Source organism: Phasianus colchicus, chromosome 16, assembly GCF_987193195.1.
Source record: "Phasianus colchicus chromosome 16, bPhaCol1.hap1.1, whole genome shotgun sequence".
Taxonomy (NCBI): domain Eukaryota; kingdom Metazoa; phylum Chordata; class Aves; order Galliformes; family Phasianidae; genus Phasianus; species Phasianus colchicus.
The window spans coordinates 13,222,275-13,246,243 of NC_143451.1; the positions used below are offsets into that span (position 1 = coordinate 13,222,275).

Genomic DNA, 23,969 nt, shown 5'->3' on the forward strand with positions numbered 1-23,969 from the left:
GCTGACTGTGTTCTTATTTGCTGCAGGTGGCTTGGATACCTGGGCCTGCTCCTGTTCCATGTTCTGATATGTCTGTTGGTGCTCTTTGGGCTGATCAGAAACTCCAGGGCCATTCTTATGGGGTAAGTCCTGACCCTGTACAGCATGTAAGGAATGCAAGTGCCTGCTAGTTTAAACCTCTACTCTGTTGTCAATTGATTTCAAGGACTTCTGAGGGTGAACAGTTTAAATCTGTGCAGTACCTTTGTAGAGCATTGCTCTGTGGTTTGGAGTAGGACTACATGTGAGAGAGGTTTCACAGGAAGGAGCTGTACAGATCTATGATGCTGTTCTGCCTGCTTTCATTTCAAAAGCAAGCAATTCATCTGGACAGTGTGCCTTCTGCTGGGCAGCACTGGTAGCCTCTGTTTGCTTGGGAGTCAGCTGGGAGATAGTAATGTGAACATCCTCCCTTAGATTTATGGGCTGTGGAAGTCTTTAATTCTCTATAGTGGTGAAGGCGTTTGCTAATGGATGCTAAGCACTGTGTTTACACAGCCTAGTAGCATGCCTTTTGTGTCACAATCTGATCCTCTTTACCTTTGCTTGTCACACCTGAAGAGACTTTACAGAGAACATGCAATGGTTTGTACAGTTATAAGAAGTCTTGTTGCTATGTTACTGCAATATTAATGTGTATCTATTTCTACAAAGCACTGCAAATGCTGCCACGCTCAAGTCCCATTACAAGAAAAAAGTGATCCTCTCCCCGTGTTGCAGCTTGGTTTAGTTTGGCACATTTGGCAAATATATCAGTGTCATAAACACAATGACAGTTTGACAGCTGACATAGCCAAGAGTTTGTCCTGGTGTGTGATGGTACCATTAATAATTGAAATGCATATTCAGATTTATTATTTGCCAGATGACTTCATACCTGGCAGGTTATGCAGACAAAGGTCCAAGTGTATGCACAGATGGTAAACCCAGAGTTTAAATTAGAAACTCAATCCCTCTTGCCAGAAGTTCGTATTAAGGCATTTCCCCAAGGGAGCACATGGCACAGAGAAGCAAGCGTGTCAGTGCCAAGCAAGATGGTGAAATGCCAGTTTTAGATCTTTTAGCCAAGCAATCAGCTACTGACCCAGTCATCTTCATTTAAAGGAAAATAAAAAGTGTGTCACATTGAACAGGTAACTGTGCTTAGCTGAAGGCACCAAGCAGTGCTGTCCTTATGTGGTAGGCCACTTTATTCTGGAGTGCTCCACAGGACCTGCTGAGGCTCTGTGGCTGTTGCACGGTGGATCCCCATTCAGTGCCTGGCTCTCTTTGTGCTGTGTGGGGTACTTGGGTGATGTTCAGGTGCACACAGCTTGACACCAAAGCCAGGTGTTCCAACACAGCCAAGTATTCTCTCCATTATCTATAAGCAATACAGTGCTTTACACAAGACAGCCTCCTTCTAGAACCAGAAGGAATTTGCTCAATTCTCAATTGCTGCATTTTCATGGGTTGTTTGTTAGTTTGCTTTGATGTGTTGTGTGCTTTTGGTGTTCCCTTTTTTCTCTTTATACAGATACATGGGGCTATTGTTCTCTGAGTATCTTTCATGTGTAGAAAATAATGTCCACAGTGAGAACAACCCAAGTGACAGGATAGTCATTCATCTGCCAATCTGCCATCCCCTGGCTGCCTCTGTGCCTTTGACTTCCTTGCTAGGAGCTGACCAAAGACTTTTCTTCTAGCTTAGTCTTCCTCCTGCTTCCCCCAGGGCCAAAAAGCGTGGGAACCAAAACTGGACATCAGCTTCTCTGGTTGCTGCTGTCTGTAGCAAATAAAATGGGATGGTTTATCTGAAAATGTAGTGACTGTTAATTTCTTGAGTTTGGTAATTACTTTGGATTGCAGATAATGCATCTTGTGAAAGGATCTGGTTAGCTTGAAATGAGAGTTTCTACATCTGCCGTCTGTCTGTCTGTCTCCTACAGGGTGTGTTTGCTTGGGGTGTTTGCCCTGATTGTCAGCTGGGGGTCCTTGGGTCTGGAGCTGGCTGTTGCTGTGGTAAGTGGCTCTGGTTCAATTCCCATTCACCTTTTGCTGCAGTTTCATCAGACACAAGGTTAAGCAGCTATTAGTACGTTACACACTGTTTTATTGTGTCTTGTTCTAGGTAGCTGTCCTAGTAACTTTATCTGTGAGAATTACAGAGCTCCTCAGTGGTGGGGTGCAGTGTCTTGTACTCCAGCACTGCTGAGGCTGCCTGAAGCTGTACTGGTGGGAATGACAGGGAGACTTCAGCATCTGAAACCTCCCTGCAGTGGAAGATTCCCTGATGTTAACCTGGCTCAACTGCTATTTTGTATTGGTGTTCTTTGATGTTCCTTTTCCCTTTTGTCCTGCCTCTATCTAGGGCTCCAGTGACTTCTGCATTAACCCAGATGCTTACATCTCCAAAGTGGTTGAAGAGAACGCAGTGCTTAGCACTGGTAAGTCTTGGAACTGGCTTTGGCACGGATACTGCTGTGTGATGGCTCAGCTGTCACGTAGGAGTGTGGCGATGGCTGGGAACTTGTGGCTGTACCCAGCTCCCAGCAGCCTGCTGGGGGAAAAGCAGATGTGTGTGGAGCTTTGGAAAACCCGCGTTCTTTCAAAAAAATGCTTTTATACACCAGTCAGAAGTGTATGCATACATCCTTTTATCATCATTAATAATAATAATAATAGTAATTTTTCTGCCAGAAGAGCCTTCCGATTCTTTCTTCCTTTCTGGCCCTCGGGCAAAAATAACTGATAAGATGGATCAGCAGAAGTCCCTGGATTATTTAAATTGAGTGCCCTGGGTCTTTTTTTCTCCTCTTCTAAATTATGGAACTGTGGCAAAATCAGTTCGTAGTTTGAGTTGTCATTTCTTTTAGGTTTTCTTTTGTCTATATTCCAGCATCTATTATATTTATTTTCTATATTTGTTATTAATGAATACATGTATCAATGGTGTTTATAAATAGGAGTCTTTTGAAAACTAATTTAAAGAGTAAATGAACAGAAGCACCAGGAAAGAAATATGAATTTCCCTTTCCATTGTAAACGCAGTGTTTGGATTGCTTTGTTTACCCTGTTCCACCTAAAGCCAAATGTCTGCATCGCAGCAGCATTTAACTGAAGCACTGATGGATGGATTCTGTATTTGTCACTCCTAATTTAGGGTGAGGTGTGGTTGGTGAGATGAGGGGTGCCTCCAATTTGGGCCTTGGGGACAAAAGTAATATTCAGAATTGTGGCATAACACAAACGTGGTTGAGTGCTCACCAGCAGAGACAGGTACTAAAAAAGAAAAGTACTTTTCAGAACTAATTTTGCTTCTTGGCTAACAAAATTACCTCTTCTCCTACCCTGTTTTCTCCCTGATAGACCCTCTATATATTTCTGTGATGATAAAACACAAATAAGCTGTGACACTGATTTGTGTCACATCTAAGCCACATTCTTTACTGGTTCTCATTTGTTGGAACCTGAACATCTTTGCCTGGCATACTGAAGGTCTGGTGTTACTGCCACGCACTTGGTAACTGATAGGGAATTAGGTACGTAGCTATGGCTGAGGCTGCAGGGACTGGAAGCCATAAGAAATATTGATGTCTGGAGGCAAAATGTATTATGAGAGAGTACATGCATACAGGTTGATATTATCACCCAGCAGATTATTCTTGGAGTGCTTTATTTATTGATTCTTTGGAGGGGAGGGGGAAGAGCCTGGCAGCTCACTACAGAAGGATCTTTGTAACAAAGAAATTAAGAGAAGAGAGTGAAATGTTTAATGCATTGTGTGAAGTGAAAATCCTTTCTTTGTTACAAGAGTGACTTCAGGTAGCAGCTCGTCTTTTCTAGAAGGCAAGCAGGCCATGGAGGCCAAAGGGAAATACTGAACATTGGTGGCAGTCATGCTGTATTAACTCAATAACCCAAATCAGTGTGTGTAGTAACAACTTGGTTGACCCTAAGAACCTGAAGGAACACCCCTCCTTGCTCCTTTTCCATTTCTTTTGCCCTTACCAGCTTGGCTCCAGCAGTTTTTTGCTCATCAGTACCATTCCCATCGGGTGGCTGTGGGTCTGGCATCCCCATCCCTTCTCCTGCTTTCCCCAGCAGGGTCAGTCACCTCTCAGAGTGAAATAAGGCTCTGTTCCAGCAGCACTGCCAGCTATAGCAGTTGCTAAGGCTCCACAGCAAATGGGGCTGAGAAAGAGGAAAAGCAGGTGCTGTCATTGGCCTGAGCTGGAAGGGTGGCTTCTTCGAGGGCTGCCAGCACATCAGCTCACTGCTGCTAGGAACCATTCAGCATTCACAAGCACCTTTCCTTATTTTTTCAGAAGGAAATTGATTTTCCTTCTGACCCCGCCGTAGCACTGGGCAGCTGGTGGGGAGGTGATCATATTTTCTGCCTTCCCATGTGAATTTTCAGAGTTCTTATGATCAGGAAGCTATGGAAATAACTCTTGGACCCCCATGTTGTGGAACATCCTGTGCACCTGAGCAGGAAGAAAGGCCACAATGCAAGGACTGTTGTGTGGAACTGTTTAGAGATGCTCTAACCTCAACAGTGGCTCTTCTAATAGCATTAAAAGATGCCAGCATTTACTTTAGACTTCTAAAACACTTGTCTGTAGACTGTGGCAACTGCTCTGTGATCAGTTGTGCTCTGTCTACAGGAGGGACAAGCTCAAGGATGCAGGATCAGCAGCTGAGAGCCAGAAGCAGCCCTGTCATCCTAGGGGAAGCTGCCCTGCTGGAAGGATCCCAGTTCCAGTGCTCAGACTTGTCACACACTCAGACTCATTTGCTGCAGTATGGATGGATGAGGCAGAAACGTTTGGGCTGTTCCACTTAGTTTCACCAGAGTGCAACCTATTGTGAATTTTTCAGTTCAGAAAACAGATTGTTAAAAAAAAAAGTGTGAGTTGAAGGAGAGACTCAAATAGTTCATGGAAGAAGAGTCTGTTGAGAGTTGCTGTACAGGCAGAAACCACATTTAGCTTGGGAATCACACAGCTGAAATGGTGCTGGTATAAGATACTGGGTTGGGTGCTGTCATCTGCTTTTAAGGGCACTTAAGAACCAGCAAGTAACCTTAAATGTGAACCAACCACAGGCTTTATAGTGCTAGGTCAATGTTTCCCTTTTAATAATTTTGTTAGTTGTTGATTTTAGACATTTTGTCTTATAATATTCCCAGTCTTATACTCTGGCGTTCAGACTAGAGATGAACGATCCAGGTTTCTGTATTTACAATGCTTTTTTTACTGTTGGTTGTATTTTTTTCCCATAAAAATAACAGCATTGGATACTGGGCAACTAGTATGTTAACATTTGTTTGTATATTAATTGCTATTTGCAAATCTAGATAGAATTAATGGAGCTGAGCATAATCTGATTAAGTGCATCATTGTTGTTGTCATGTTTTTTAGCTGGTGAGGAGCTCTCCTTGTTTTGTAGAGAAAATGTGCTGCATTTAAAAAAAAAAAAAGCCTTAACACAGGTTTCCTAGAAGAGAGGTTTAAATCATTTTGCAGAAGAGGATGGATGATGTATGTGCCTAACATGCCCAGTATTCATTAACTGAGATAAAGCCAATGGAGTTGAACAGTGGCTGTATAATCAGCTCCTGCTGCTAGCAAAAAGACTTGGTGCGGCCAAGATGTTTATTTTCAAAGCAGGAGGCCATCTTCTAGCCTCGTCGTTTTTTCATTGATATTATGTTATTATTAGATGACTTATTGAAGAAAATTAAATCAGAAGGCAGTCTGTCTAAACAACAGGAAGAGCTTTCTCCAGATTCTCTTACTGGAAATCTGCACTGTGAAGAGATGCTTCCGCTGAAGGAGCTGCAAACCTCCAGGGACAGATAATGGAGTCTTTCAGCTCCAGCCCAGCCGAGTTTGTCAAACTGGATGCTGCAACTTGGCTGCTCAGATAAAAACAGCAAGCACTCTTAACCACCATAGCCTCCTAATTGGCCTCTTGCTCTTTACTCTCATCTTAGAAGCCCAGTGCTGAAGGACCCAGGGAACTGACACCACCACCACCTTTTCCCATCTAAGGTTGGGACAAAACCCCATGTGGGGGATGTGGTGGCTGTGCTGTTACTGCTTGGGCTGTGTGGGCACAGCAGTAAAGATCTTGTCTGAAGAAACGCTCTCGAGAATCATTCTGAGCTGATATTGGTGGCCAGAAGCTGTGTTTTCCTACGTCGTTTTGCTGGGCTCCTGATGAGCAGAAAGCTTTGTGTGGAGGGCACTTGGGGTGGCTATCAGCTCTTTCATGAAAACTCATGATGACATCAGTCTGCTCTCACCAGTACCAGCAGTATATCCAAGAGAAACATAACTGGTATGTAGGTATATCTCTTTGCCTTAGGGAGAAGACAAACTAGCAGGCAAGAAAATCGAGTCAGAAGAATCTCCTTCCTCTTAGACATCTCAGGCAATATAGTTCAGCTGTCTCTGCTGGTTGAACATACAGAGGCACTCTCACTGGGTGTAAATATAAAATTCAGGCTGCGTAGAGAACGCTCAAATAGAGCTGAAAAATGGTGGGAAAAACTGTTTGAGGCTTAGGCTTTGTTTTGTAAGCTAAGATGTATTTTTTTCTCCTGATTGCTCTTTACCCTACAGATCTCCTTGCTGCCTTTTGGCAGGTGCATAATGCCATTTTCACATTTCTGCTGAGCTTTGAAATGAAGAGTAAGTCTCCATGGTTGCAGAAGCAACGAGTAGATTCCAGCAGATGAAGCATCTTTAGGAGGCAGTTCTAGTTTCCTTTCGAGGAAAAACAGATTCTGTGGAGATGAAGCATTTTAGATAGTTCCCTTCCTTGCCTTCTGCTCCCATAATACCTGTGCACTGTGAGAGTCAGAAGGACTTCCAGCAGCAGGCTGTGCGGTTGCATCAAGGCAGCTTCGGTGCCTGTTGTAGATTTAAAGCAGTTTTAAAGCTGTGCATCTATCAGCACGCTGTGTTCAGTGCAGGGGAAAGCTGCTCCTGCTGGCTGTGCCATTTTGGAAAGCACATTTCTGTACAGAATGCCACACTAGTCTGCTGCAGTACCGGTGTTACTGCAGTGTAGCAGTGTTGATTTTTGTCTTCCAGAGTAAAGGATGCATTTATTTCACTGTTCTGCTTTACTTCACTTGTAGCCAGCAGTCCTTGAGCCTGGGCTCACAAGTTGCAAACTGTGATTATACTGGGAACTGTCATCAGTGATCTGCACACTCGGGGCAATCCAGAAGGCCCTAAAGAAACCTTTCTGGAGCCATGTATAACAGTAGGTCAGGGAACTTAATGCACTTATACAGATGATGTGGAATTGATACCACTGTGGGAGCCTATGTGCAATTTCTGGTAGTCTGTTGATGTAAAATAAAGAAGTGCCAACATCAGAGCTGTGTGTGACACTGCGGGGTGCTGTTGCTGTGCTTTTCTCAAAGCACAGGGGCACTTTAACCATTTCTCCTCCACCGTTGGGGAGGTGACTGAGCATCAGAGGAGCAATCCTTTCGTTGGTGCAATGCTTGCACGCAGCACTTTGTGTGGTCCTTGCAAAGCAAAGCCCACATAGCAGTTCTCACTGCCCTCCAATCTGCTCATCTTCTGCGAATTGCTTTTTAGAGGAGGCCAAAATCATCCCAAAGAAAGGAGCTAGTGGGGGAAGGGGGAGGTGGAGCAGCTGGCAGAGCTGCCCCAAAGTCGGCTAATGAATTATAAATAACAGCTGTCAGGTTGCTTCACAGCACATGGGAGCTGGCAGCCTGTGCTGCACCACTCGGTTCCCAGCGCCTCGGTTTGCCAAAAGGTGCATTCAATATTTATGGGAAGTGCTGCAGAGCCGGGATGCTCTCAGGTCTATTCCCTTTGCAGCTCTGCTCGCTCGTGGTTGTGCGTTTTGCTCATTTCTGAGCTGGGAGTGCTTGGAGTACTTTTCCAACCTGGAATACCTGTTACTGAGAGCCACGGATAGAAGATTAAAGGGAATGGGAGAAAAGGTGTTGGGAGAGGAGAGAAGGTGGTATGTGTGTTTTCAAGCTGCTGTTTTCTTCACTGAGCAAACTTCACCATTGGTTTTGCTAATCTGATGTGCTCTCATTTGTCTGAAGAGAACTGTAAATGAGTGTTAATCTCAAGGTACTGGACTGGTAACTGTCATAACGCTTGTTCCCTCTATAGCACACAATTGAGAATGATAGAACGGTGGGAAAAAGCCTAAGATTCATAATCTGTGCGTGCTGACTTTGTCCAGGCAGTTGGTGGTGTATTATGGAGGGCACTTGAGGGCCCCAGGCTGGTGAATGAGGAGAAATGAAGCTGTGTCTTCAAGCCTGGAAATAGGCGATGCCTTAGGAAGTGCATTTTAACTCTGCTTGTCTGTACTCGTGTGTAGAAGTACGTGTTCAGTGCTCTGCAATGTCTGATAGAACTACTCAGTGTTAAGGATCATGCCTTGTTGCTGGTATCCCAATAACAGCTTTCTTTCCTGGCCCAGTCTGCACTACTGATTTAATACAGAATATACCTTTCCAGCACAGAAAGCTGCAAGAGAAATTATATGCATCTGACTAAGTAGTCTGACACCTCCTAATTAAAATCTAATTGCATGCAAGTGACATCCACCAGAAAACAGACTGCTGTTTACTCGTTCATCCCCAGTGCATGCCAGAAAGATGAGAACTCTTTTTATATCCGTTTCTTTCCTCGGCACATTCCAAGATGTTTCTTGCTTTCAAAACGATATTGAAGTGATAGGTTACTACAGGTTGTTGTTTTGAATTAGGAGGGCTTTCTTATGTCCTCTACACAACTCTAAAACCAGTCTCCCCTTTGAGCCCCCAGTCTGGAAGACTTTTTTAGCACATGAACTTGTATATTTAGGAAGCATTATGTTTCAGCATTGTGTGGTAGAATGGGGATGTGTGTTTGCACCTCCCTTGGCCCAACGGTGTGCTTTCAAAGGTTCTTTAGTTAGCAGCCTGTATTTATATCACCTTTGGCACCTCTCTGTGCCAGTGTTTCTGTGGCTGTTTAGTGATCTCATTGGTGAATGGAACTGGCTGAAAGTTTCGTCCTTACCGTATATCCCAGGCAGCAGTCCCTACCTCTGGTTGTTTTCAGTGACCACAAAATGGTATTCTGATGCTCAAAAGCTGCAGAAATTAAACATTCAGTTGGGCTTCTCCTAGACTGAGGTCTGGTTATGCTAAGAGTAAAACTGATTTCTGAACAAAACTTGTATTGATGGTTCCTCTGACAATGTAAGCCCCATACTACTTTATTGTTGAAGGGGAGGGAAAAAAACCCAAAACAACAAATAGTCTTTGTTGTGGGAAGCAGAAAACAATTCTTTCTTTATACCCAAAAATGGCTTACGTTCCTTTTTCTAGTTTCCTCCATGCACTAGAGAGAGGGAAGTGGTTTCATTTACATTACACTTTCATTTTGTCTATTGCTTTCAGGACTTAACACCTCCATTGTGGTAGCCATAAAATAGTGCAATAATGGAACAACATCACTAATGTGACTTTCTCTTTTGTCTTTGTAGATACTTTCCGCTATTACATCACCTGCAGCACTGGATACCCCAACCCTTTCCAGCAGGTGAGTGTGAGCACGGTGCCCACCTTCCTTCTCCACTTCTCAGCATCCTGCTTCTCACAGGGGATGGGTTAAATGCTTTTGGTGCCAGCAAGCAGCAAGTTGCAAGGTATTAGCTGTAGGAAATGCTCCACCTGTTGGTAAAGCTTTGGTACCTACTTTCCAGCTGTGCAAGTGATGTAGTGAGCAGTTGTTTTCCACCATCACTATTGCCTGTATGGTCTAGGATGCCCTTCAGAGGGAGCTGTATGCGATGTGGTGAGGACCATGGCTTTTGTTCATGGTATCTCTGTTTACATAGCACTCTTCTAAGAGCAGCAATGCGGAGGCAGAGCACCCACAATTCATGCCAGAGTGGGAACCTGCAGACTTCCTGCTTTGAATCTCCTCTTGCGGTTTCTTTTTGGTTTAAGTGGCAACACTCCGCTCCCAAAACGAAGTGGGGTGGGGGAGCAATTCTCACATATGCCTCTTAAATCCCTTGGATGTTCAAGGGTTTGCATCCTGGAGTATAAACGTGAGTCATTATTCTTTCGTGTGGGGGCTGAGGAACAGCACCTGGGCCCATCCCAAACTTTGTCTTCTGTATCAGAGGCCAAAATGAACCCACACCACCCACTGTGCAGCAGACACCAGCTGCTTCAGTTTATAATTAGGATTTTTTTTAAATCTCATCTTCCTCTGTTTTCAAGGATGGGGGAAGAACACTTCAGGTTGTGCACCATTGCTATCAGTTGCATTTCTGGTTCCTTAGTATGCTCCCTGACATGCTATAGCATGTGAAATTCCCATGGGTGCTTTAATGGGGTGTGAAAACTGTACCCCAGTGAAAACAGTTTTTATTATTTGATCCCTTCTCAGCCATCTGACTGAGAAGAAAAATCCATCTGTATGCTGTGATGAGAATAAGTGCTTTGTCTTGCCTTTTCTCCTGCCCCTTTGTCCTGGCATTGGCCACAGCTTGCACGTGTTGTTTGTACTTCTTTCAGTTTAGTAAAAGTAGAACCTAATGTTACTGGAACTGAATATGTATCAGTTGAGATTTCCTGAAGTTGAAGCCTTTGTATAGGTGATGCTTCAGTGTTTGCTAGCAAGATTTAAGTCTTAACTCCCAGGAGTTGAGTTGTTGAAACACTTACTGTTTTGTGTTGAGCAGAAGCTGTCAGGAAGTCACAAGGCTCTGGTGGAAATGCAAGATGATGTTATGGAACTCATGAGGTCAGCGAGCAGAGAGCATCCCACCTCCAAGGTAACTCCTCAGTTTTGCTCTCCCTGTACTTTCCTTACCTGTGTACATAGCCCAGTATCAGGTTCTGCAAAGCTGCTTCCATGTAATAATCACTGGGCTTGTTGCTTACAGGAGTATCTTGCACGGATCCAGGAGGTTCTAAATTCAACAGAGATAAACTTGCAGCAACTGACAGCTTTAGTAGACTGTCGGAGTCTGCATTTGGTGAGTACTCAGTAACTGGGCTTGCATTAAGAAAGCACTAAGTGGGTGTAGAGCCTGTAGCGTGCTGATTATTCTGGAGTTCCAAATCTCTGGTGTGCCAAAACAGTTTGTAACAACTTTACTGATTGACTCCAGCAGAAAGGAGAACGGGATTTTGGATCAAGTTAGCTTTGTATTTTTGTGTTTGAAGATCAGTGTAGAAAACCAGATAACAACATCTCGTTACATCTGCAAGCTGCAACTGGAAGGTTAAGGGGCCCTAAGCTTGTTTCCATAGTTCATAGCTTATTGCTTTTTCCATGAAATGCCTTATAGCTGCAGCAAAGCATGATCAAACTATTGCCCTAGCTGCATCTCTGGAAGTATAGAAATAGGTAATCCATGCTTGTGTTCTTGGCCAGTAGGACAGGGAAGGAGCTGAGAGGCTTATTGAAAAATGTGGTGACTTTAGTTGGGTGGATAAGTTTTATCTTGGACTTTTTCTTTTTTTCTTTAATCTCTTACTGCCATGTCTAAATTTGCTTTGGGTTTTGTGAGTAGAGGTAAAAGTTAGGGAAGTTAGGAAAAAACTGGAGGTCTCCAAAATTAAAATTAAAATATGCTCTGGAGATGGAACTATGAACTAGATTGTTTCAGAGAACGTGGTCTGGGGGGAAGGCTTTTGAATTAGAACTCAGTGTTAACTCTCTAGTGACCAAGAAACTCTGCTCATTTCTCTCTCCAGGATTACGTCCAGGCTTTGACGGGCTTTTGCTATGATGGAGTGGAAGGCCTCATCTACCTGGTTCTCTTCTCCTTTGTCACAGCCCTCATGTTCAGTTCCATTGTGTGCAGTGTCCCACACACTTGGCAGCAAAAGAGGTATAGAGAGGGTTTAGAACCTGTAGTGTTGTAGAGCTTTTTCCTAACGAAGCCTAGCTATTGGATTTGTGCCCATGAGCATCTGGAGCACTTTCCCATGTGATCCCACAAGCATGAGGCCTTCTTAAGCACAGGTCCAAAGGAGAAAAAAACTGCTGGCATTTGCTGTGGTTGTGATTAATATTTACATCTGAACTTTACTGTGCTGGAATACTACGTGTAAAGAGTATTCAGTACGCTGTAGGACTAGAGGCAAGTCAGAGATGAATGATTACAGCTATAGAGAAAGGCAAATGCTTGAACTATGTGCTTCTCTGTACAGTACCTCTTCTCTTGCATTGCTCTGGCATTTGTTCTAGTATGGGGAAGAGAACTAGGATGGGCAGCAGCTCACACTTGCCTTTCTTGGCTTTGCTAACACTAGGGCAACTGACTTGCATAGTTAATAGGAGTGGAAAGCAGTCTTGTCTGCAATAGCATGGGCAGATAAGGTGCTTGCACATTAGTGGTGATCACTTAACAGCAGACTTGTTTGGAACTACTATTAATGATGCTAAGGGCTGACCATAAGCCTTGAGCAAATCTTCCCGGGGCCTCAGCAACTGGCTGCTGTACCACATGCAGCTACTAAAATTGCTTTGGATTTTCTGTTCTTGTAGAAAACTACTAGGCTGTACAGCAAATTCTCCACTGTGGCCCTGAAACATGGTTTTTGTGGTCTGAGCCTAAGCTCAAGGTTCAAAGTAAAATGGAACATCCAGAACAATAGTAGGAAGCCAGAGCCCGCCAGGCCTGCAGTGCCCACAGAGAAAGCCTTGGGAAATGTGTCAGAATACTGCTGCAGAAAATGGCTGGTTTCCCTGGCTCTTCCACATACAGCTGTAGAGGTGTTTTCAAGAAGAGAACGGCAGTCTGTTTGAGGGAGAGAGATTTACACAGTGTTATCACTCGTGCTGCCCATGCCATCAGCCCCAGCAGGCTCTGGCTGCTGCTGTGAGCTGAAAGATTCCCTCTTGCATTATCTGGAGCACTGCTGCTGCTTCTGGCTCCCTCAGGGAGGTGGAGGATGTCATACTTTGCCTGTAAGAAGCTGTACAGGCTGCAATTCCCTGATTAAATCTTCAGTGCCACCTGGTGGTGCAGAAACTGCAAGTGGTGGTGGGGATGCTCTAGTGATGCTCTAGTGATGCCCATCATGTCTCTCCCCAGCAGCAATACGTTTCACATTGAGTGTTTTTCTAGTCTTGTCCAGTATCACTAAAATGTACTTCAGATCTTGATACTTCATCCCATAATTAGGGAAATAGTGTGTGTTATTTTGAAGAGACAGAAGAATGATATGGGAAGGGGAAAAGGAAATCAGCTTGCAAACAGTTCTGCTCTGTATTAAAATTGATTTAAATTCCTGGCCTTTCTGAGGGAAGAAAGGCTCTAGAAACAAATGTTGAACTTAATACATGTGGAGACTTGTGAAGTTTTGTTAGATGCTGAAGGAGACACTGTGCAACCATAATGGAAGTTCAGAGTTATCCTTAAAAGCCCTCTGGACATTGCTGCAAGGAATGGAAGGACAGACTGCAGTTTGAAGGATGTTATGCAGAATGCCTGGCAGTAGATCCTTACTACCTCTTTTACGTATGTTTTTTCTGAAGTGCTGTGTATTCTTGGGATGCATGTCCATTCTTTGGTTATGTGACTGAGCAGCTGAAGAACCATATTGTCTGCCAAGCCCTGGGAGAAGACCACAGGGAGACTGCAGGGGATCATGCAATCTAAAAGTCCAGATGGCATCTGTGGGAGGTCTGAGTCACAGTGGTGTAGGCTGTGTTTGACACTGCCACCCTGAGGCATCCCAACTGGGTATAAATGTGGAGGCGTGGAGGATGGTTGGGAGGTTCCTAGGATTGCCATGGTTTCCTGCAAACCCCGCATGTGGGGTAATTGTAGGGTTCTAGGAGGAACTTCTTTTCCTTCTTGCAGAAGCTCAGATGATGATGGGGATGAAGAATCAGCTGCTCAGGGGAGCAGACAGACACACGATAATCTTTACAGAGTGCACATGCCCAGCCTCTATAGCTGTGGGAGTAGTTATGGCAGTGAGACCAGCATTCCAGCAGCAGCACACACAGTCAGCAATGCTCCCGTCACAGAGTACATGTGAGTATACTGACAAAAAGGCTGAATTGCATCTCATCCAAGTTGCTGCACTCAAACTTTGTAGTTGTAGGGCTGGTACTTTCAACTAAGCAGTGGAATTGATAAAGGATTCTGTCTGAAATATCAAAAGGCGTGTTTTCTGATTAGCATCTACTGGGATAGCCTAGAAGTACTGCAGTAGAAAGGGTTGTATTAGGCAGCATACTCAAAAATAATGCCACTGCTTTGTACTGTGGGATTTAGACATCTGTCCACAGAAAAGGGAAGCAGTGTTGTCCAGGCTCCTTATTGCACAATGGTTCTGATCCCTTTGAGGCTCAGCTCTTCAGACAGAGCAGTTTTGCCAGAAGATTTTAAGCCTCCTTAGAGACCAAGAGCCATAGCAAAACCTGCAGGCTCTTTCCTTCCCTGTGTTTGAAGCCAGCTCTGGTATTTGTTGCAGTCTGGAGCTGCCTGGTCCAGGTGGGACCCTCAGAGCTTTCTCCAGAAGTGCCGAACCCTGATGGCTCTCTGACTCCCTTTTGGGGCCCATCTCTTTCGGGCTGGCACATCGTTTTGTTCTTTGCCTTAGATTTTGTCCTTACTTTATCTCTGATTCCGCAGCTCGGCAGTTCTGTGTCTGTAGAGAGGCAGATTTTTCGCACAAACCTATTTTTAATTCATTCGATGCGATTCAGTGTGGGCTGTTCTGAGTAAGAGTGTAAAGATAGCGTTATTTTCCTTCGCCTGAGCACAGATTTTGTGACTGAAGAAGGGGATCCACCTGGCCTGTAAGAAAAGCTTTGAGGGAGACTGATTTGCTGCAGTAATTCTGGGGGTGCTGTGCTTTGTCCCATGTCACTGTCAGAGACCTTCCCTGGAGAAGCGTGGCACATACCCCCATTACCATGTGTGTCTTCCTTTCCTAGGAGCCAGAATGCAAATTTCCAGAACCCCCGTTGTGAGAATACCCCGCTCATTGGCCGGGAGTCCCCACCTCCCTCAGTAAGTCTCTCTTTACTGCTCCTCTCTGCTTCAGTGACTTTGGGGAATACACATTTACCACTTCTGTATACTCTCAAGGGAGCTGATTGTGCAGTCCAACACAGGATCTGGCCCATAAATCAAAGCAGTAGAGATGAGCCACGTCTCACCTGCCACGGAGAGCAAAACTTAACTGTGCTACCTTTGACACTGCACATCAAAACAATAAATCTAAATCTGTTAACATTAGTAATCTTATGGGCCCAGTCCTGCCACCACTGAAATGCATGAGTGTCTTGGTGGGTGACTTCAGCAGGATGATTCACTTGCATGCATTATTCTTGCTATCTCTGGCACTGCACTGATTCCTTAAGTTTAAAAAGAAGATTGTTGAAGCAGTAAGCTCAGAGTTATTGCTGAACCTCTCTCCTTAATTTGCCCTAAAGAGACAGTGGGGTGAAACTTATATTTTTTGTTGTTGTTGAGATTTTTTTTAAATCTTTTGTTTTACAACTCTTTTACTTTCTTTAGAAGCTATTTTTGTATTTAATTTCCTATGGAGGGGGAGGGGAAAAAAAAAACCCACGTTCATGGAAGGTTTTGATATCCTGTGAACCTTACTTACACCAGAACTTGGAGAACATGCCATCGCAGTGCTTGCTAACTTGGTGTGATTGCAGAGTTGAGTAGTAGTATAATTAGTAATCAGCCAGTCTTCAAGTGTAGGCAAAGAAAATGTGCTCAGTGGCACACGATTTAAATTCACGGGGAGGGGAGGAAGGAGTAGGAACTGTGGTGGGAAGGGGGATAATCACATTCATGTTTTCACTTCAGAATGACCAGTTCATCTCGCCACAGATGAAGCAGAATAGTGGAAAGGTGATCCTTGACTTGGTAGTTGGCTGGATCTCTTGCAACCTTCTTAGAAATACAAATAGGTTTTTTTTTTTCCCTGTTGTCTGGTGTTCTGAACAGAAGTTCTGGTAGTGTTATCTGCTCTCAGCAATGACACAGTCCTCAGAAGAGCTGACGTGTTGCACGCAGTGTGGTGTGGCAAGAGCTTGCTTTACCACTGGTGTTTCCTGCCACTATCCCTCTGGAACTGCCAAGACATATGTTCCTTCTGTGTCTGTAGGCCAAGGTCCTGCCTCCCCTTCCCCTACTGCTCTTCTGCTTCAGAAAAAAAAGCACACTCCTTTCCGCAGGGGCTTTAGTTATGCAAGATGTTTCCTGGTTCTTCAGTAGCTGTTTGTGTTAATACCCTGAAAGGGGAACCAAGTCCTGGTGCCTTAGGCTGGTTTCTGGGAGGAGATAAAGATGAGGTTTTATTTTTATTTTTGCAGAGGAACTTGACTTGACAGCAGTCTGTGTGGTCTATAGGGATGTGCATGAGCAGGGGAAGGAGAAGAGCACGTTGCTGCTCCTGTAGACAACTGAGCTGCTGCTTCGGTGAAGCGAGGAACGGGCTGTAGGATAAGTGTGGTTTCTGGAAGAGCAGACTGATAGGTGGAGAGAGAGAAAATCCTTTTTACAGCCCTGCAGTACAGCAAGTCAGCAGAGGAGGGGCACTTTTCTGTATCCACAGCTCTCCATAGTAGGTGGCTGGGATGGTATGGAGGCAGAAGAACTTGCACGACCTGTTTGTAGCGAATTATCTGTGGAAGGAGAGAGATAGGAGGGTAATAATGCTCATATCTCTGCCTCTTACTGGGAGGGAGAAGGGGAGCTCACCATGTAAATAGGGTACATCCAGTGAGTGCACAGAGCTGACGCATTCCGTTTAGCTTTCTTTCTGAGAACAGATGGTGAGAACTGAGATGTGATGATCCTGCCTCATTGTTTGTCCGTTACTTTTCCTGGCTTTTTGTTTGTTTGTTTTTTTCCCTCTTCTCATTCCTTCTGTTTTCCTCCTTCTTGCCACAGGGCTATTCCTTTAGGGTTGTAGAGCCCACCTTGTCACTGACACACACCACAGCGTTTCACTTGCTTGCACTGTGTTTTTCATGCACGTTGAGGCTGCGCTCTCTTTTTCTCTCTTTCTTGCGTCATCACAGTTGTATTTGGCTGCCATGGACAGTAGCAGCCATATGAGCTGGCAGCTTAAGCCCTCGGACAGTGCACGGACATACTGGTAACAGCGCCCGCAAATGGAACAGGTACTGGAAACAAAAAGGTCCTTCTTGCTCAACCCCTTCTCCACTCCCAACCACTCCTCATCCCTGCACTATTTATCCCAGGCCAGTGCCTTTTATTTCTTCACATTCCTTTCCTCTGCACCTCCCACCCCATTCCCTCCTGCCAAGGGTTAAAATTACTTAGTTTTGCTCTGGTGCAGACTCAAGCAGCAGATTTAACCTTGGAAAGGCTTCTGGTGCTCGATGTGATGGCTACAGAGACCCGTGCCTCACAACAGCTTGCTCATGGCTGCTTTACCTCAGAGTGCACACTGGAGAACAGCTTGAACACTTAGTCCTGAGCACTGCTTAAATGTGGAATTAGTGGTGCACTTTAAATGCAGAATAGAAGTTCTCCCATCCCAAGAAGGTGCTTTAAAGCAAGAACCAATCTAATAGCTTTTCAGTCAGGACCAGTTCTCTTATTTCAGCTTTTTGGCTTCCTTTGATCCCTGCTGCTGTTCTTTTTGTATTGACTGCTCGCAGCAGTGTGTGCCCCAAACCACAGATGTTTATCTGCCACGTGCTTTAAGCTCCTCAGTAGGATTTTTAATTTGTTGAAAGGCTCTGGTTGGTAGTGGTGGCCTGTCCTAAAGAGTTATTTCAGTGCCTGTGAGATCTGTGTGCAGCTTCTCCTTGCATTTAGAGTCAGAAAGGACAACTTCCCTAAGGGTCCAGGCATAAGCACTAAGATTTATTTCACTCTGTTTCAAAACCTTTTACTGTTTTGTTTGTTCTGTGTATGTCCAACTCATTTCATCCATCTCCCATGGGCTCTGTGAACAGAGCCCCCTTAGCATCATTTCACTGTCTGAATTTTCAATGTGCTGTTGTTGCTGACAGTCTCCAAGATAGCCAGTGTGTCTTCCCTCACAGTAGTCCATCAGAAAGCCACTTGCATACAGAAGGAGTAGGTGGTCTGCATTAGGCCTTGGAGTTTTTAGCTTGGTTGAATAGGGGGTGTAATGAAAGCTTCCAGGCAGCTCACCTGGTGTAAAGGACAGCGTGTTCCCCCAAGGGAGCTACAGCCATGCAGTGACTGGAAAGTGCTGGTTCCAGTTGGAATGAAGGGGTTATTGCTTTTGGCCTGTGCAGTCAATGACCCCCTATCTTAATTCTGTTCCCAGGAAGACGTGTCCTTAAAGCTGCTATTCCTCCATTTCTGCTATTCTTGCTGGGACTTCTCTTAGCCTTGCATTGGATTCCTTTCTGTCACGTTGCTGCTTGGTCTGTGCTCTTGCTGCCTCTTGCCATTTGTCTGCCTGTCTTGTGACGTGCTGGGAAGCGTGCTGTCTGACCTGGATGTCTCAGTGCCCTCTGCTGTGGTGCATGAACACAAACCTGTCTTGAAGCATGGTGCTGGAACCTATGGAAGGGTCACATCTTCCTTCAGTTTTAAGCCTTGTAAAGACTGCTCCTGGGCTCATGGTGGTCTTTCTGCTTCCTGCAGGTGGTACTGTAGCAAAGTCAGAAAACTGCTTATGAGTCTATCCCATGAAATAAGATACTGCCTGGTGGGGGAAAATTCTAGGGTCTTTATACTGGGCTTGAATTATCCCCTGGGCTGGAACATGACCTCAGTCTTTACTGTCTTCTGTTTCCCTAAGGTCACACCCAGAGTTAATGTGGCTGTTTGCAGGGCTAAGAAAAAGCCATTGCATTCTTTCCAAGACTTTAAAAACAAACAAAACAAACAGAAATGGTGTTCTTTTGACTTGGTCAACTTAAATCTCTTTGAATTCAGAATCCACTGGCTGGAATTGGCTATTTCCCTCCATGTTGTACCTCCCATTCATAACGATACCAAACCCTGTGTGTTTACTGTGCTGCAGCTATTTGAGAGGTGGATCAACCTTTAAGAACTTGACTCCAGAAACTTTGGTCTTTATTGGCTTACTAAAACAGCTCTGGCAGGAAATCAAAGTCAGGGTAGCCAAAGAGATGTATTTATTTTAACTACAAATAGTCAATGGTTTTTACTTGGAGTCGTGGTTTCACACGGTAAGTGATCTTCCAGAGCAGCTCTGTTAGCAGTGAAGTACTCACAGTCTGCACAGTTCACAGGACTTGGTAGAATTTATCGTCTCTAAAATTAACCAATTATTCTCATTATTAGTATTTTTTGCAACAAATGATTCCTTTGTATGCAAGCTGCTTCTGTCAATCACCTCACTCTTATGTGTTCACTAACCATACCTATGAAAGTTTATGCCCTCAACAAGGCTAAATGTGAATGATTCTTTTTCTTTCAAGAGATGCAAAATAAACTCTTGTGCAATCAGCTGTGTTTGTCCTAGCTGACTGGTAAGTGCCTGGGAGGTGTGCTGTGTTGGCTAACACAAGCCACCTGGAGGAACAGCAGCAAGAAGTCTGTTAGGCCCTCTGCCTGGGGTAGCTAACAGTGTGGACAAGGCATTGACCTCCTTGCTGTATTTAAAAGGGTATAAGGGAGCATATAGGACCTGGCTGCTGAGTACTGGAACAATCTATGCATTGTGCATGTTCTTTGCCTTCTATGCAAGTCTTCAAAGGAAACTAAATGCAACTGTGTGCATGATGGCTGTGTCAGGCAGCGTATCCAGGTCACCTGAGAGCAGAGACCAAGACTTCCTTAGCTCCAACCTGTGCTCAGGCTTAGAAGTCTTTTGATCTTTTTTTAAAAGAAGCTAAAGTCTAAGTTATTTTAATAGTGAATAGTATAGTTTGGTTTCATATCCACGTGACTGGCGAGTTTCTGCTGACACATCTTCATTTGTTGGCCTGTCCAGATGTTGGGATCTGTGTATTCCACAGCATCTTTTCATTGCTTCACAGCAAAGGATGCACTACAGTACTTAGATGAGAGACTGCTGCTGAGAGCATGTGGAGCAAAGCATTCATGCAGTGAGCCTAATGTAGTTACTGAATATTTGGTGCATGCTTGTGAAGCTGTGCTGTGCTGGTTATAAGAGGTGTGCAGAAGTTCTAGTTCTGTTTCCAATTTTCAACCCAACTTTTCACGGCCGTTAGAAATATCCTTAACAGAAGGAGTAACTGGTTCAAACTGTAAGGGGAAAAGGTTCTAAGGTACAAAAATCCTGAGTTAAGGAGAGAACATCAGCCCTAACTCTGACTATTGAGTCTTGATTTGTTGCTTTTGGTGGCTTGCAGGTAGGTTTGAATGTAAAAAATGCATTCTTCTTGACTGTTTGTTTTTTTTTTCCTTTGGGGAGGAAGGAGCAAATTCTTTTCAACTTCTCTTTCCACAACGGGTACATTATTGAAATGTGGTTCATCAAGAGGTCCATCTTGATTGTTAATGTTCTAAAGAAAATTGATGCTGCGAGTTGTGCACTGAATCAATAGGATTTCCATGATCCTAGAAGATTTTTTTCAAAATACATCTTGCAAAACTTTAACAACTGCAGATTTTCTTTTCATGCTTGTCTCCTACTATGCTTTGCATATGGGGTACAAATGGAAACTGAGCAATCAAATGAGTTTTGCCTTCTAAGATGCTCTTCTTAGCATGATGCTTGGCTGGAGATTTCAACAATATACTATCTGAATGTGTCCTGCTTATCTTATGAGAAAATTCTTTGACTTCTAAGCCTCTTTGAACCTGCTGGGTTAGTCTCATGTTTTAATAATGCCCTAAACTTCATTTCTGAAACAGTAATTGTATTTCATAAACTGTATGGAATATAGTCCTTAAACTGGCTCAGCTTGGCATATTCTACCTTTTCTTTCCCACTGGCAAAAAAAAAAAAATCTTAAAAAGAGATGGAATGTGTATAGCCTTTGTCTTCTAAATATAGATGCTGTTTCTGGGCCAGAGTTTTATATTAAGATCCCCATTCTGCAGCAAGTTTTCCCATTATGGAAGATAGTAAAAGATAAGTGTGCAAATACGCCCCAGGTATCTTCATCTTCTGCCAATGGGGTCAGCCCTGCTGAAGGAGCAGCATCTCTCTTCTATTGTACAGAGGTTCAGCCTGGTTTGGTCTGTGAAGGAAAACTGAAAATGCTGTTAATTCTCCGAAACCTCCTTTGAATAGCCAGGCTTTTGAAAGCCTATGGATGCCTCATAATGTTCTTTCCCAGTGGGCAAGATAAATCATAGCTCCTGGTGTGGAACTGCCTTCCAGTTGTCTCTTTGCCAGCTTAACTGGCTATTTTATGTGGTACAGTTTTAAAGGTGATAATAAGTCAGTATGCTGAAGAGCACTCTTGGGAAGTAAGATGTGGATGTTACAGAATTATTCAAGCTCCTGCTGGTATTAAAAAGAGGAAAAAGCACCTGTCCTCATTGCTTGGTTTGGAGTATCGTGGCAGCTGAATCCCAGAAGCACTAACATGGCCATGATCAAAGCACTGAACGCATTGAAACAAAGAGGAAAGAGTCTCTTGTTCTTACTGCAGTGTATTTGCATGCTTTTCAGCTCAGTATGCAAAGCTGGATGGCATGTAGCCTCAGTAGCTTCTGGGAGCTGTTTGGGATTATCTTGCTTTGAATAAAAAATTATAAAGCATCCCCAAAACAAAGGCACCTCACACCTCTGTGAGCTTCTTTTCTCACCCCCAAGCTGGAGTCTTGTCTATCACTGCATGGCACACAGGTTGGATCCCATGCCATGGTGGATAATTAACCACCTGATAACTATTAGATAGCTAATATCTTGCTGGTTGGCAGCCTGTTTCCAGTCTGGTGGGGTCTGTTCTTTCTCAGGCTTAAATTGTTCACAAGGATTCATTCTTCCACACTTTCTCTTTGAAGTGTCCATTTGTGATGCATGCAATCTTCTGATAACCTCATTGCAGAGAAATGCAATGAACTTTACACCTATTTTCTTTTCAACCTCCTTTTCTGGTATGGTTGAAAGAATCAACGTGACTAAAAGAGGATGAAAGTGTGAGGTGGGTTTTTCATCTGTATCATTTCCATTTCCTTTCTTCTTCCAAGTGAAATATGGCACATTTTGACTCAATGACTATAGGACTTCATTCTCTATAGAGAGCTTGGATAAATCATTAGCCCATGTGCACTGACCTGGCCAGTATCCTTGCAGCAGGCTATACCAGCATGTTGCTCTACACAGTGACTTGTGAAACTTTCCTTGTCAGACCAAGCCAACAGCTCCTTGATATGCAGCAAATGCTGCCAATGTTGTGCTGGGAATTGATTGCAATCTGTTGTTCTGTTCTAACATTATTCATTCTGACTTCTCTGTTCTGTTTTTGTTTGTTTGTTGTTTTCTTGTCTTGTTTTCCTCCAGTACACCTCCAGCATGAGAGCCAAATACCTCGCCACCAACCAACCTCGTCCAGATGCTGGCAATGTGCATTAAGATGCGAAAGCAACAAAAAAAAAAAGAAAGAAAAACAGCAACACAATAAAAACCGACAAAAAACAACAGCAACAAAAACCCACCTGTGCAGTCAGACAAAACAATGTGCCAACTGCTGTGCCCCTGTGCTGTCCTCGTAGAACAATCCTGCTGTTCTGCCCAAAATCCAGTGCAGCTCCTTCTGTTTCTCCAGCTCAGAACACCCCTCCAACTTCGTACCTGCCCAATGGAGTGGAAGTCCTTTTTGAATTCAAGCCTTCACTTTGTTGTACCTGATGTACAAGGAGAGCAAGCATGTGCAGGCAAAGCAGCTGAAAGCTTACCTGCCTGCCCTGGGCTCCACCTGCCTGGGGCCAGCTTTATTGGAGCAACCTGGTAAAAAGCATTGGTGAATATCTTTTCTCTTCAGTTCCCCAGAGGAATGTGGTGAAAGATGGCGGTAGATCTTCTGCTGTGGGATCAGCAGAGCTGCTCAGTCTGTCAAATGCTGAAGAGGCAGAGGCTCGGTGTCTGTGACAACATGCAACCAGGGGAAGCTGAGTTGATGCGTAGTGCAGCATCGCATCGTGGTGGGAATCCCCCCTGGTCCAGTGCCCTGTGTAGGGGAAGGGAAACCCCTGCTTCTTACTGTCACTGCATATCCACTGTAATCTGGGAGCCTGTGGTTCTGTTCTAGGGAAAAAAAGCACTCCACTACCCTGATAACTTCCTTTTTTAAACCACTAAGAATTGCCTTTTTCTTTCCACTATAGCTAGTATGTGAATTCTTGAGAAGGAGCAGAGGATCCCAGCACCATTTAACTATCCTGTCCATTGCTCTGAACCTGACCTCTCTGCTCCATCAGGGAAGCCCAGGTACTTGCAGATGGCATTCTGCAGCAGGGTGCTGCCTTTACCAGGCTGACATAGATCAAACATGAGCCAGCCACCACCCACTTGGTGCCAAACTTTTCCAGGAAAAGACTTTGTGGTGGGGATTTTTGCACTAAAGAGTTTCAGCTCTCTGATGCTAAGTCTTATGGGACAGTCAGCTTGTGAAAACAAGAGGGGCTACAAGCACCGATGGATTCATAGTAAATGCAAGCTCTCCCTGCAGGAGTGACCTGTGGACTCTGCTGGACTTTCTTCTCGTTTTCTTTTTTTATCACCACTTACAGCACAGGGTTGCTGAACTGGCACTGAAGGAGGTCTTTTGGAGCCTCAATCCTAACAAACTCACAAGATCATCCGTATATCTTCTGTGCTTCAGAATCAGAAGCCCGGATGCCATCTGGATAACGTCGTGACTGTCAGAACATGTTTTTATTCTTTGTTTTTGTTTTTCAAGGCACATTGCTAACCACTATCTGACCATTTTAAGGCACACACAGGCATTTTTTTTTTTAGCTACGAGGCCGAACAAAGGTTGCAAAGGGGC

At 44.2% G+C, this 23,969-nt stretch overlaps 1 protein-coding gene across 2 annotated transcripts in view; it reads left to right on the forward strand.

Moving 5' to 3' along the window:
* Positions 1-22,587, forward strand: part of TTYH3 (tweety family member 3) — a 65,202-nt gene extending 42,615 nt beyond the window's left edge. The window contains exons 5-15 of one of the 2 annotated variants that reach the window (XM_031606570.2): positions 27-122; positions 1,968-2,040; positions 2,390-2,465; positions 9,565-9,620; positions 10,774-10,866; positions 10,978-11,070; positions 11,795-11,931; positions 13,912-14,088; positions 14,997-15,072; positions 17,106-17,207; positions 22,481-22,587. In XM_031606570.2, the coding sequence (XP_031462430.2) occupies positions 27-122; positions 1,968-2,040; positions 2,390-2,465; positions 9,565-9,620; positions 10,774-10,866; positions 10,978-11,070; positions 11,795-11,931; positions 13,912-14,088; positions 14,997-15,072; positions 17,106-17,186 (958 nt within the window). In that variant the 3' untranslated portion in view covers positions 17,187-17,207; positions 22,481-22,587. The remainder of the gene's footprint in view (positions 1-26; positions 123-1,967; positions 2,041-2,389; positions 2,466-9,564; positions 9,621-10,773; positions 10,867-10,977; positions 11,071-11,794; positions 11,932-13,911; positions 14,089-14,996; positions 15,073-17,105; positions 17,208-22,480) is intronic. The other variant, XM_031606571.2, reaches the window with a different exon arrangement.
* The last annotated feature ends 1,382 nt before the right edge of the window (positions 22,588-23,969 follow it).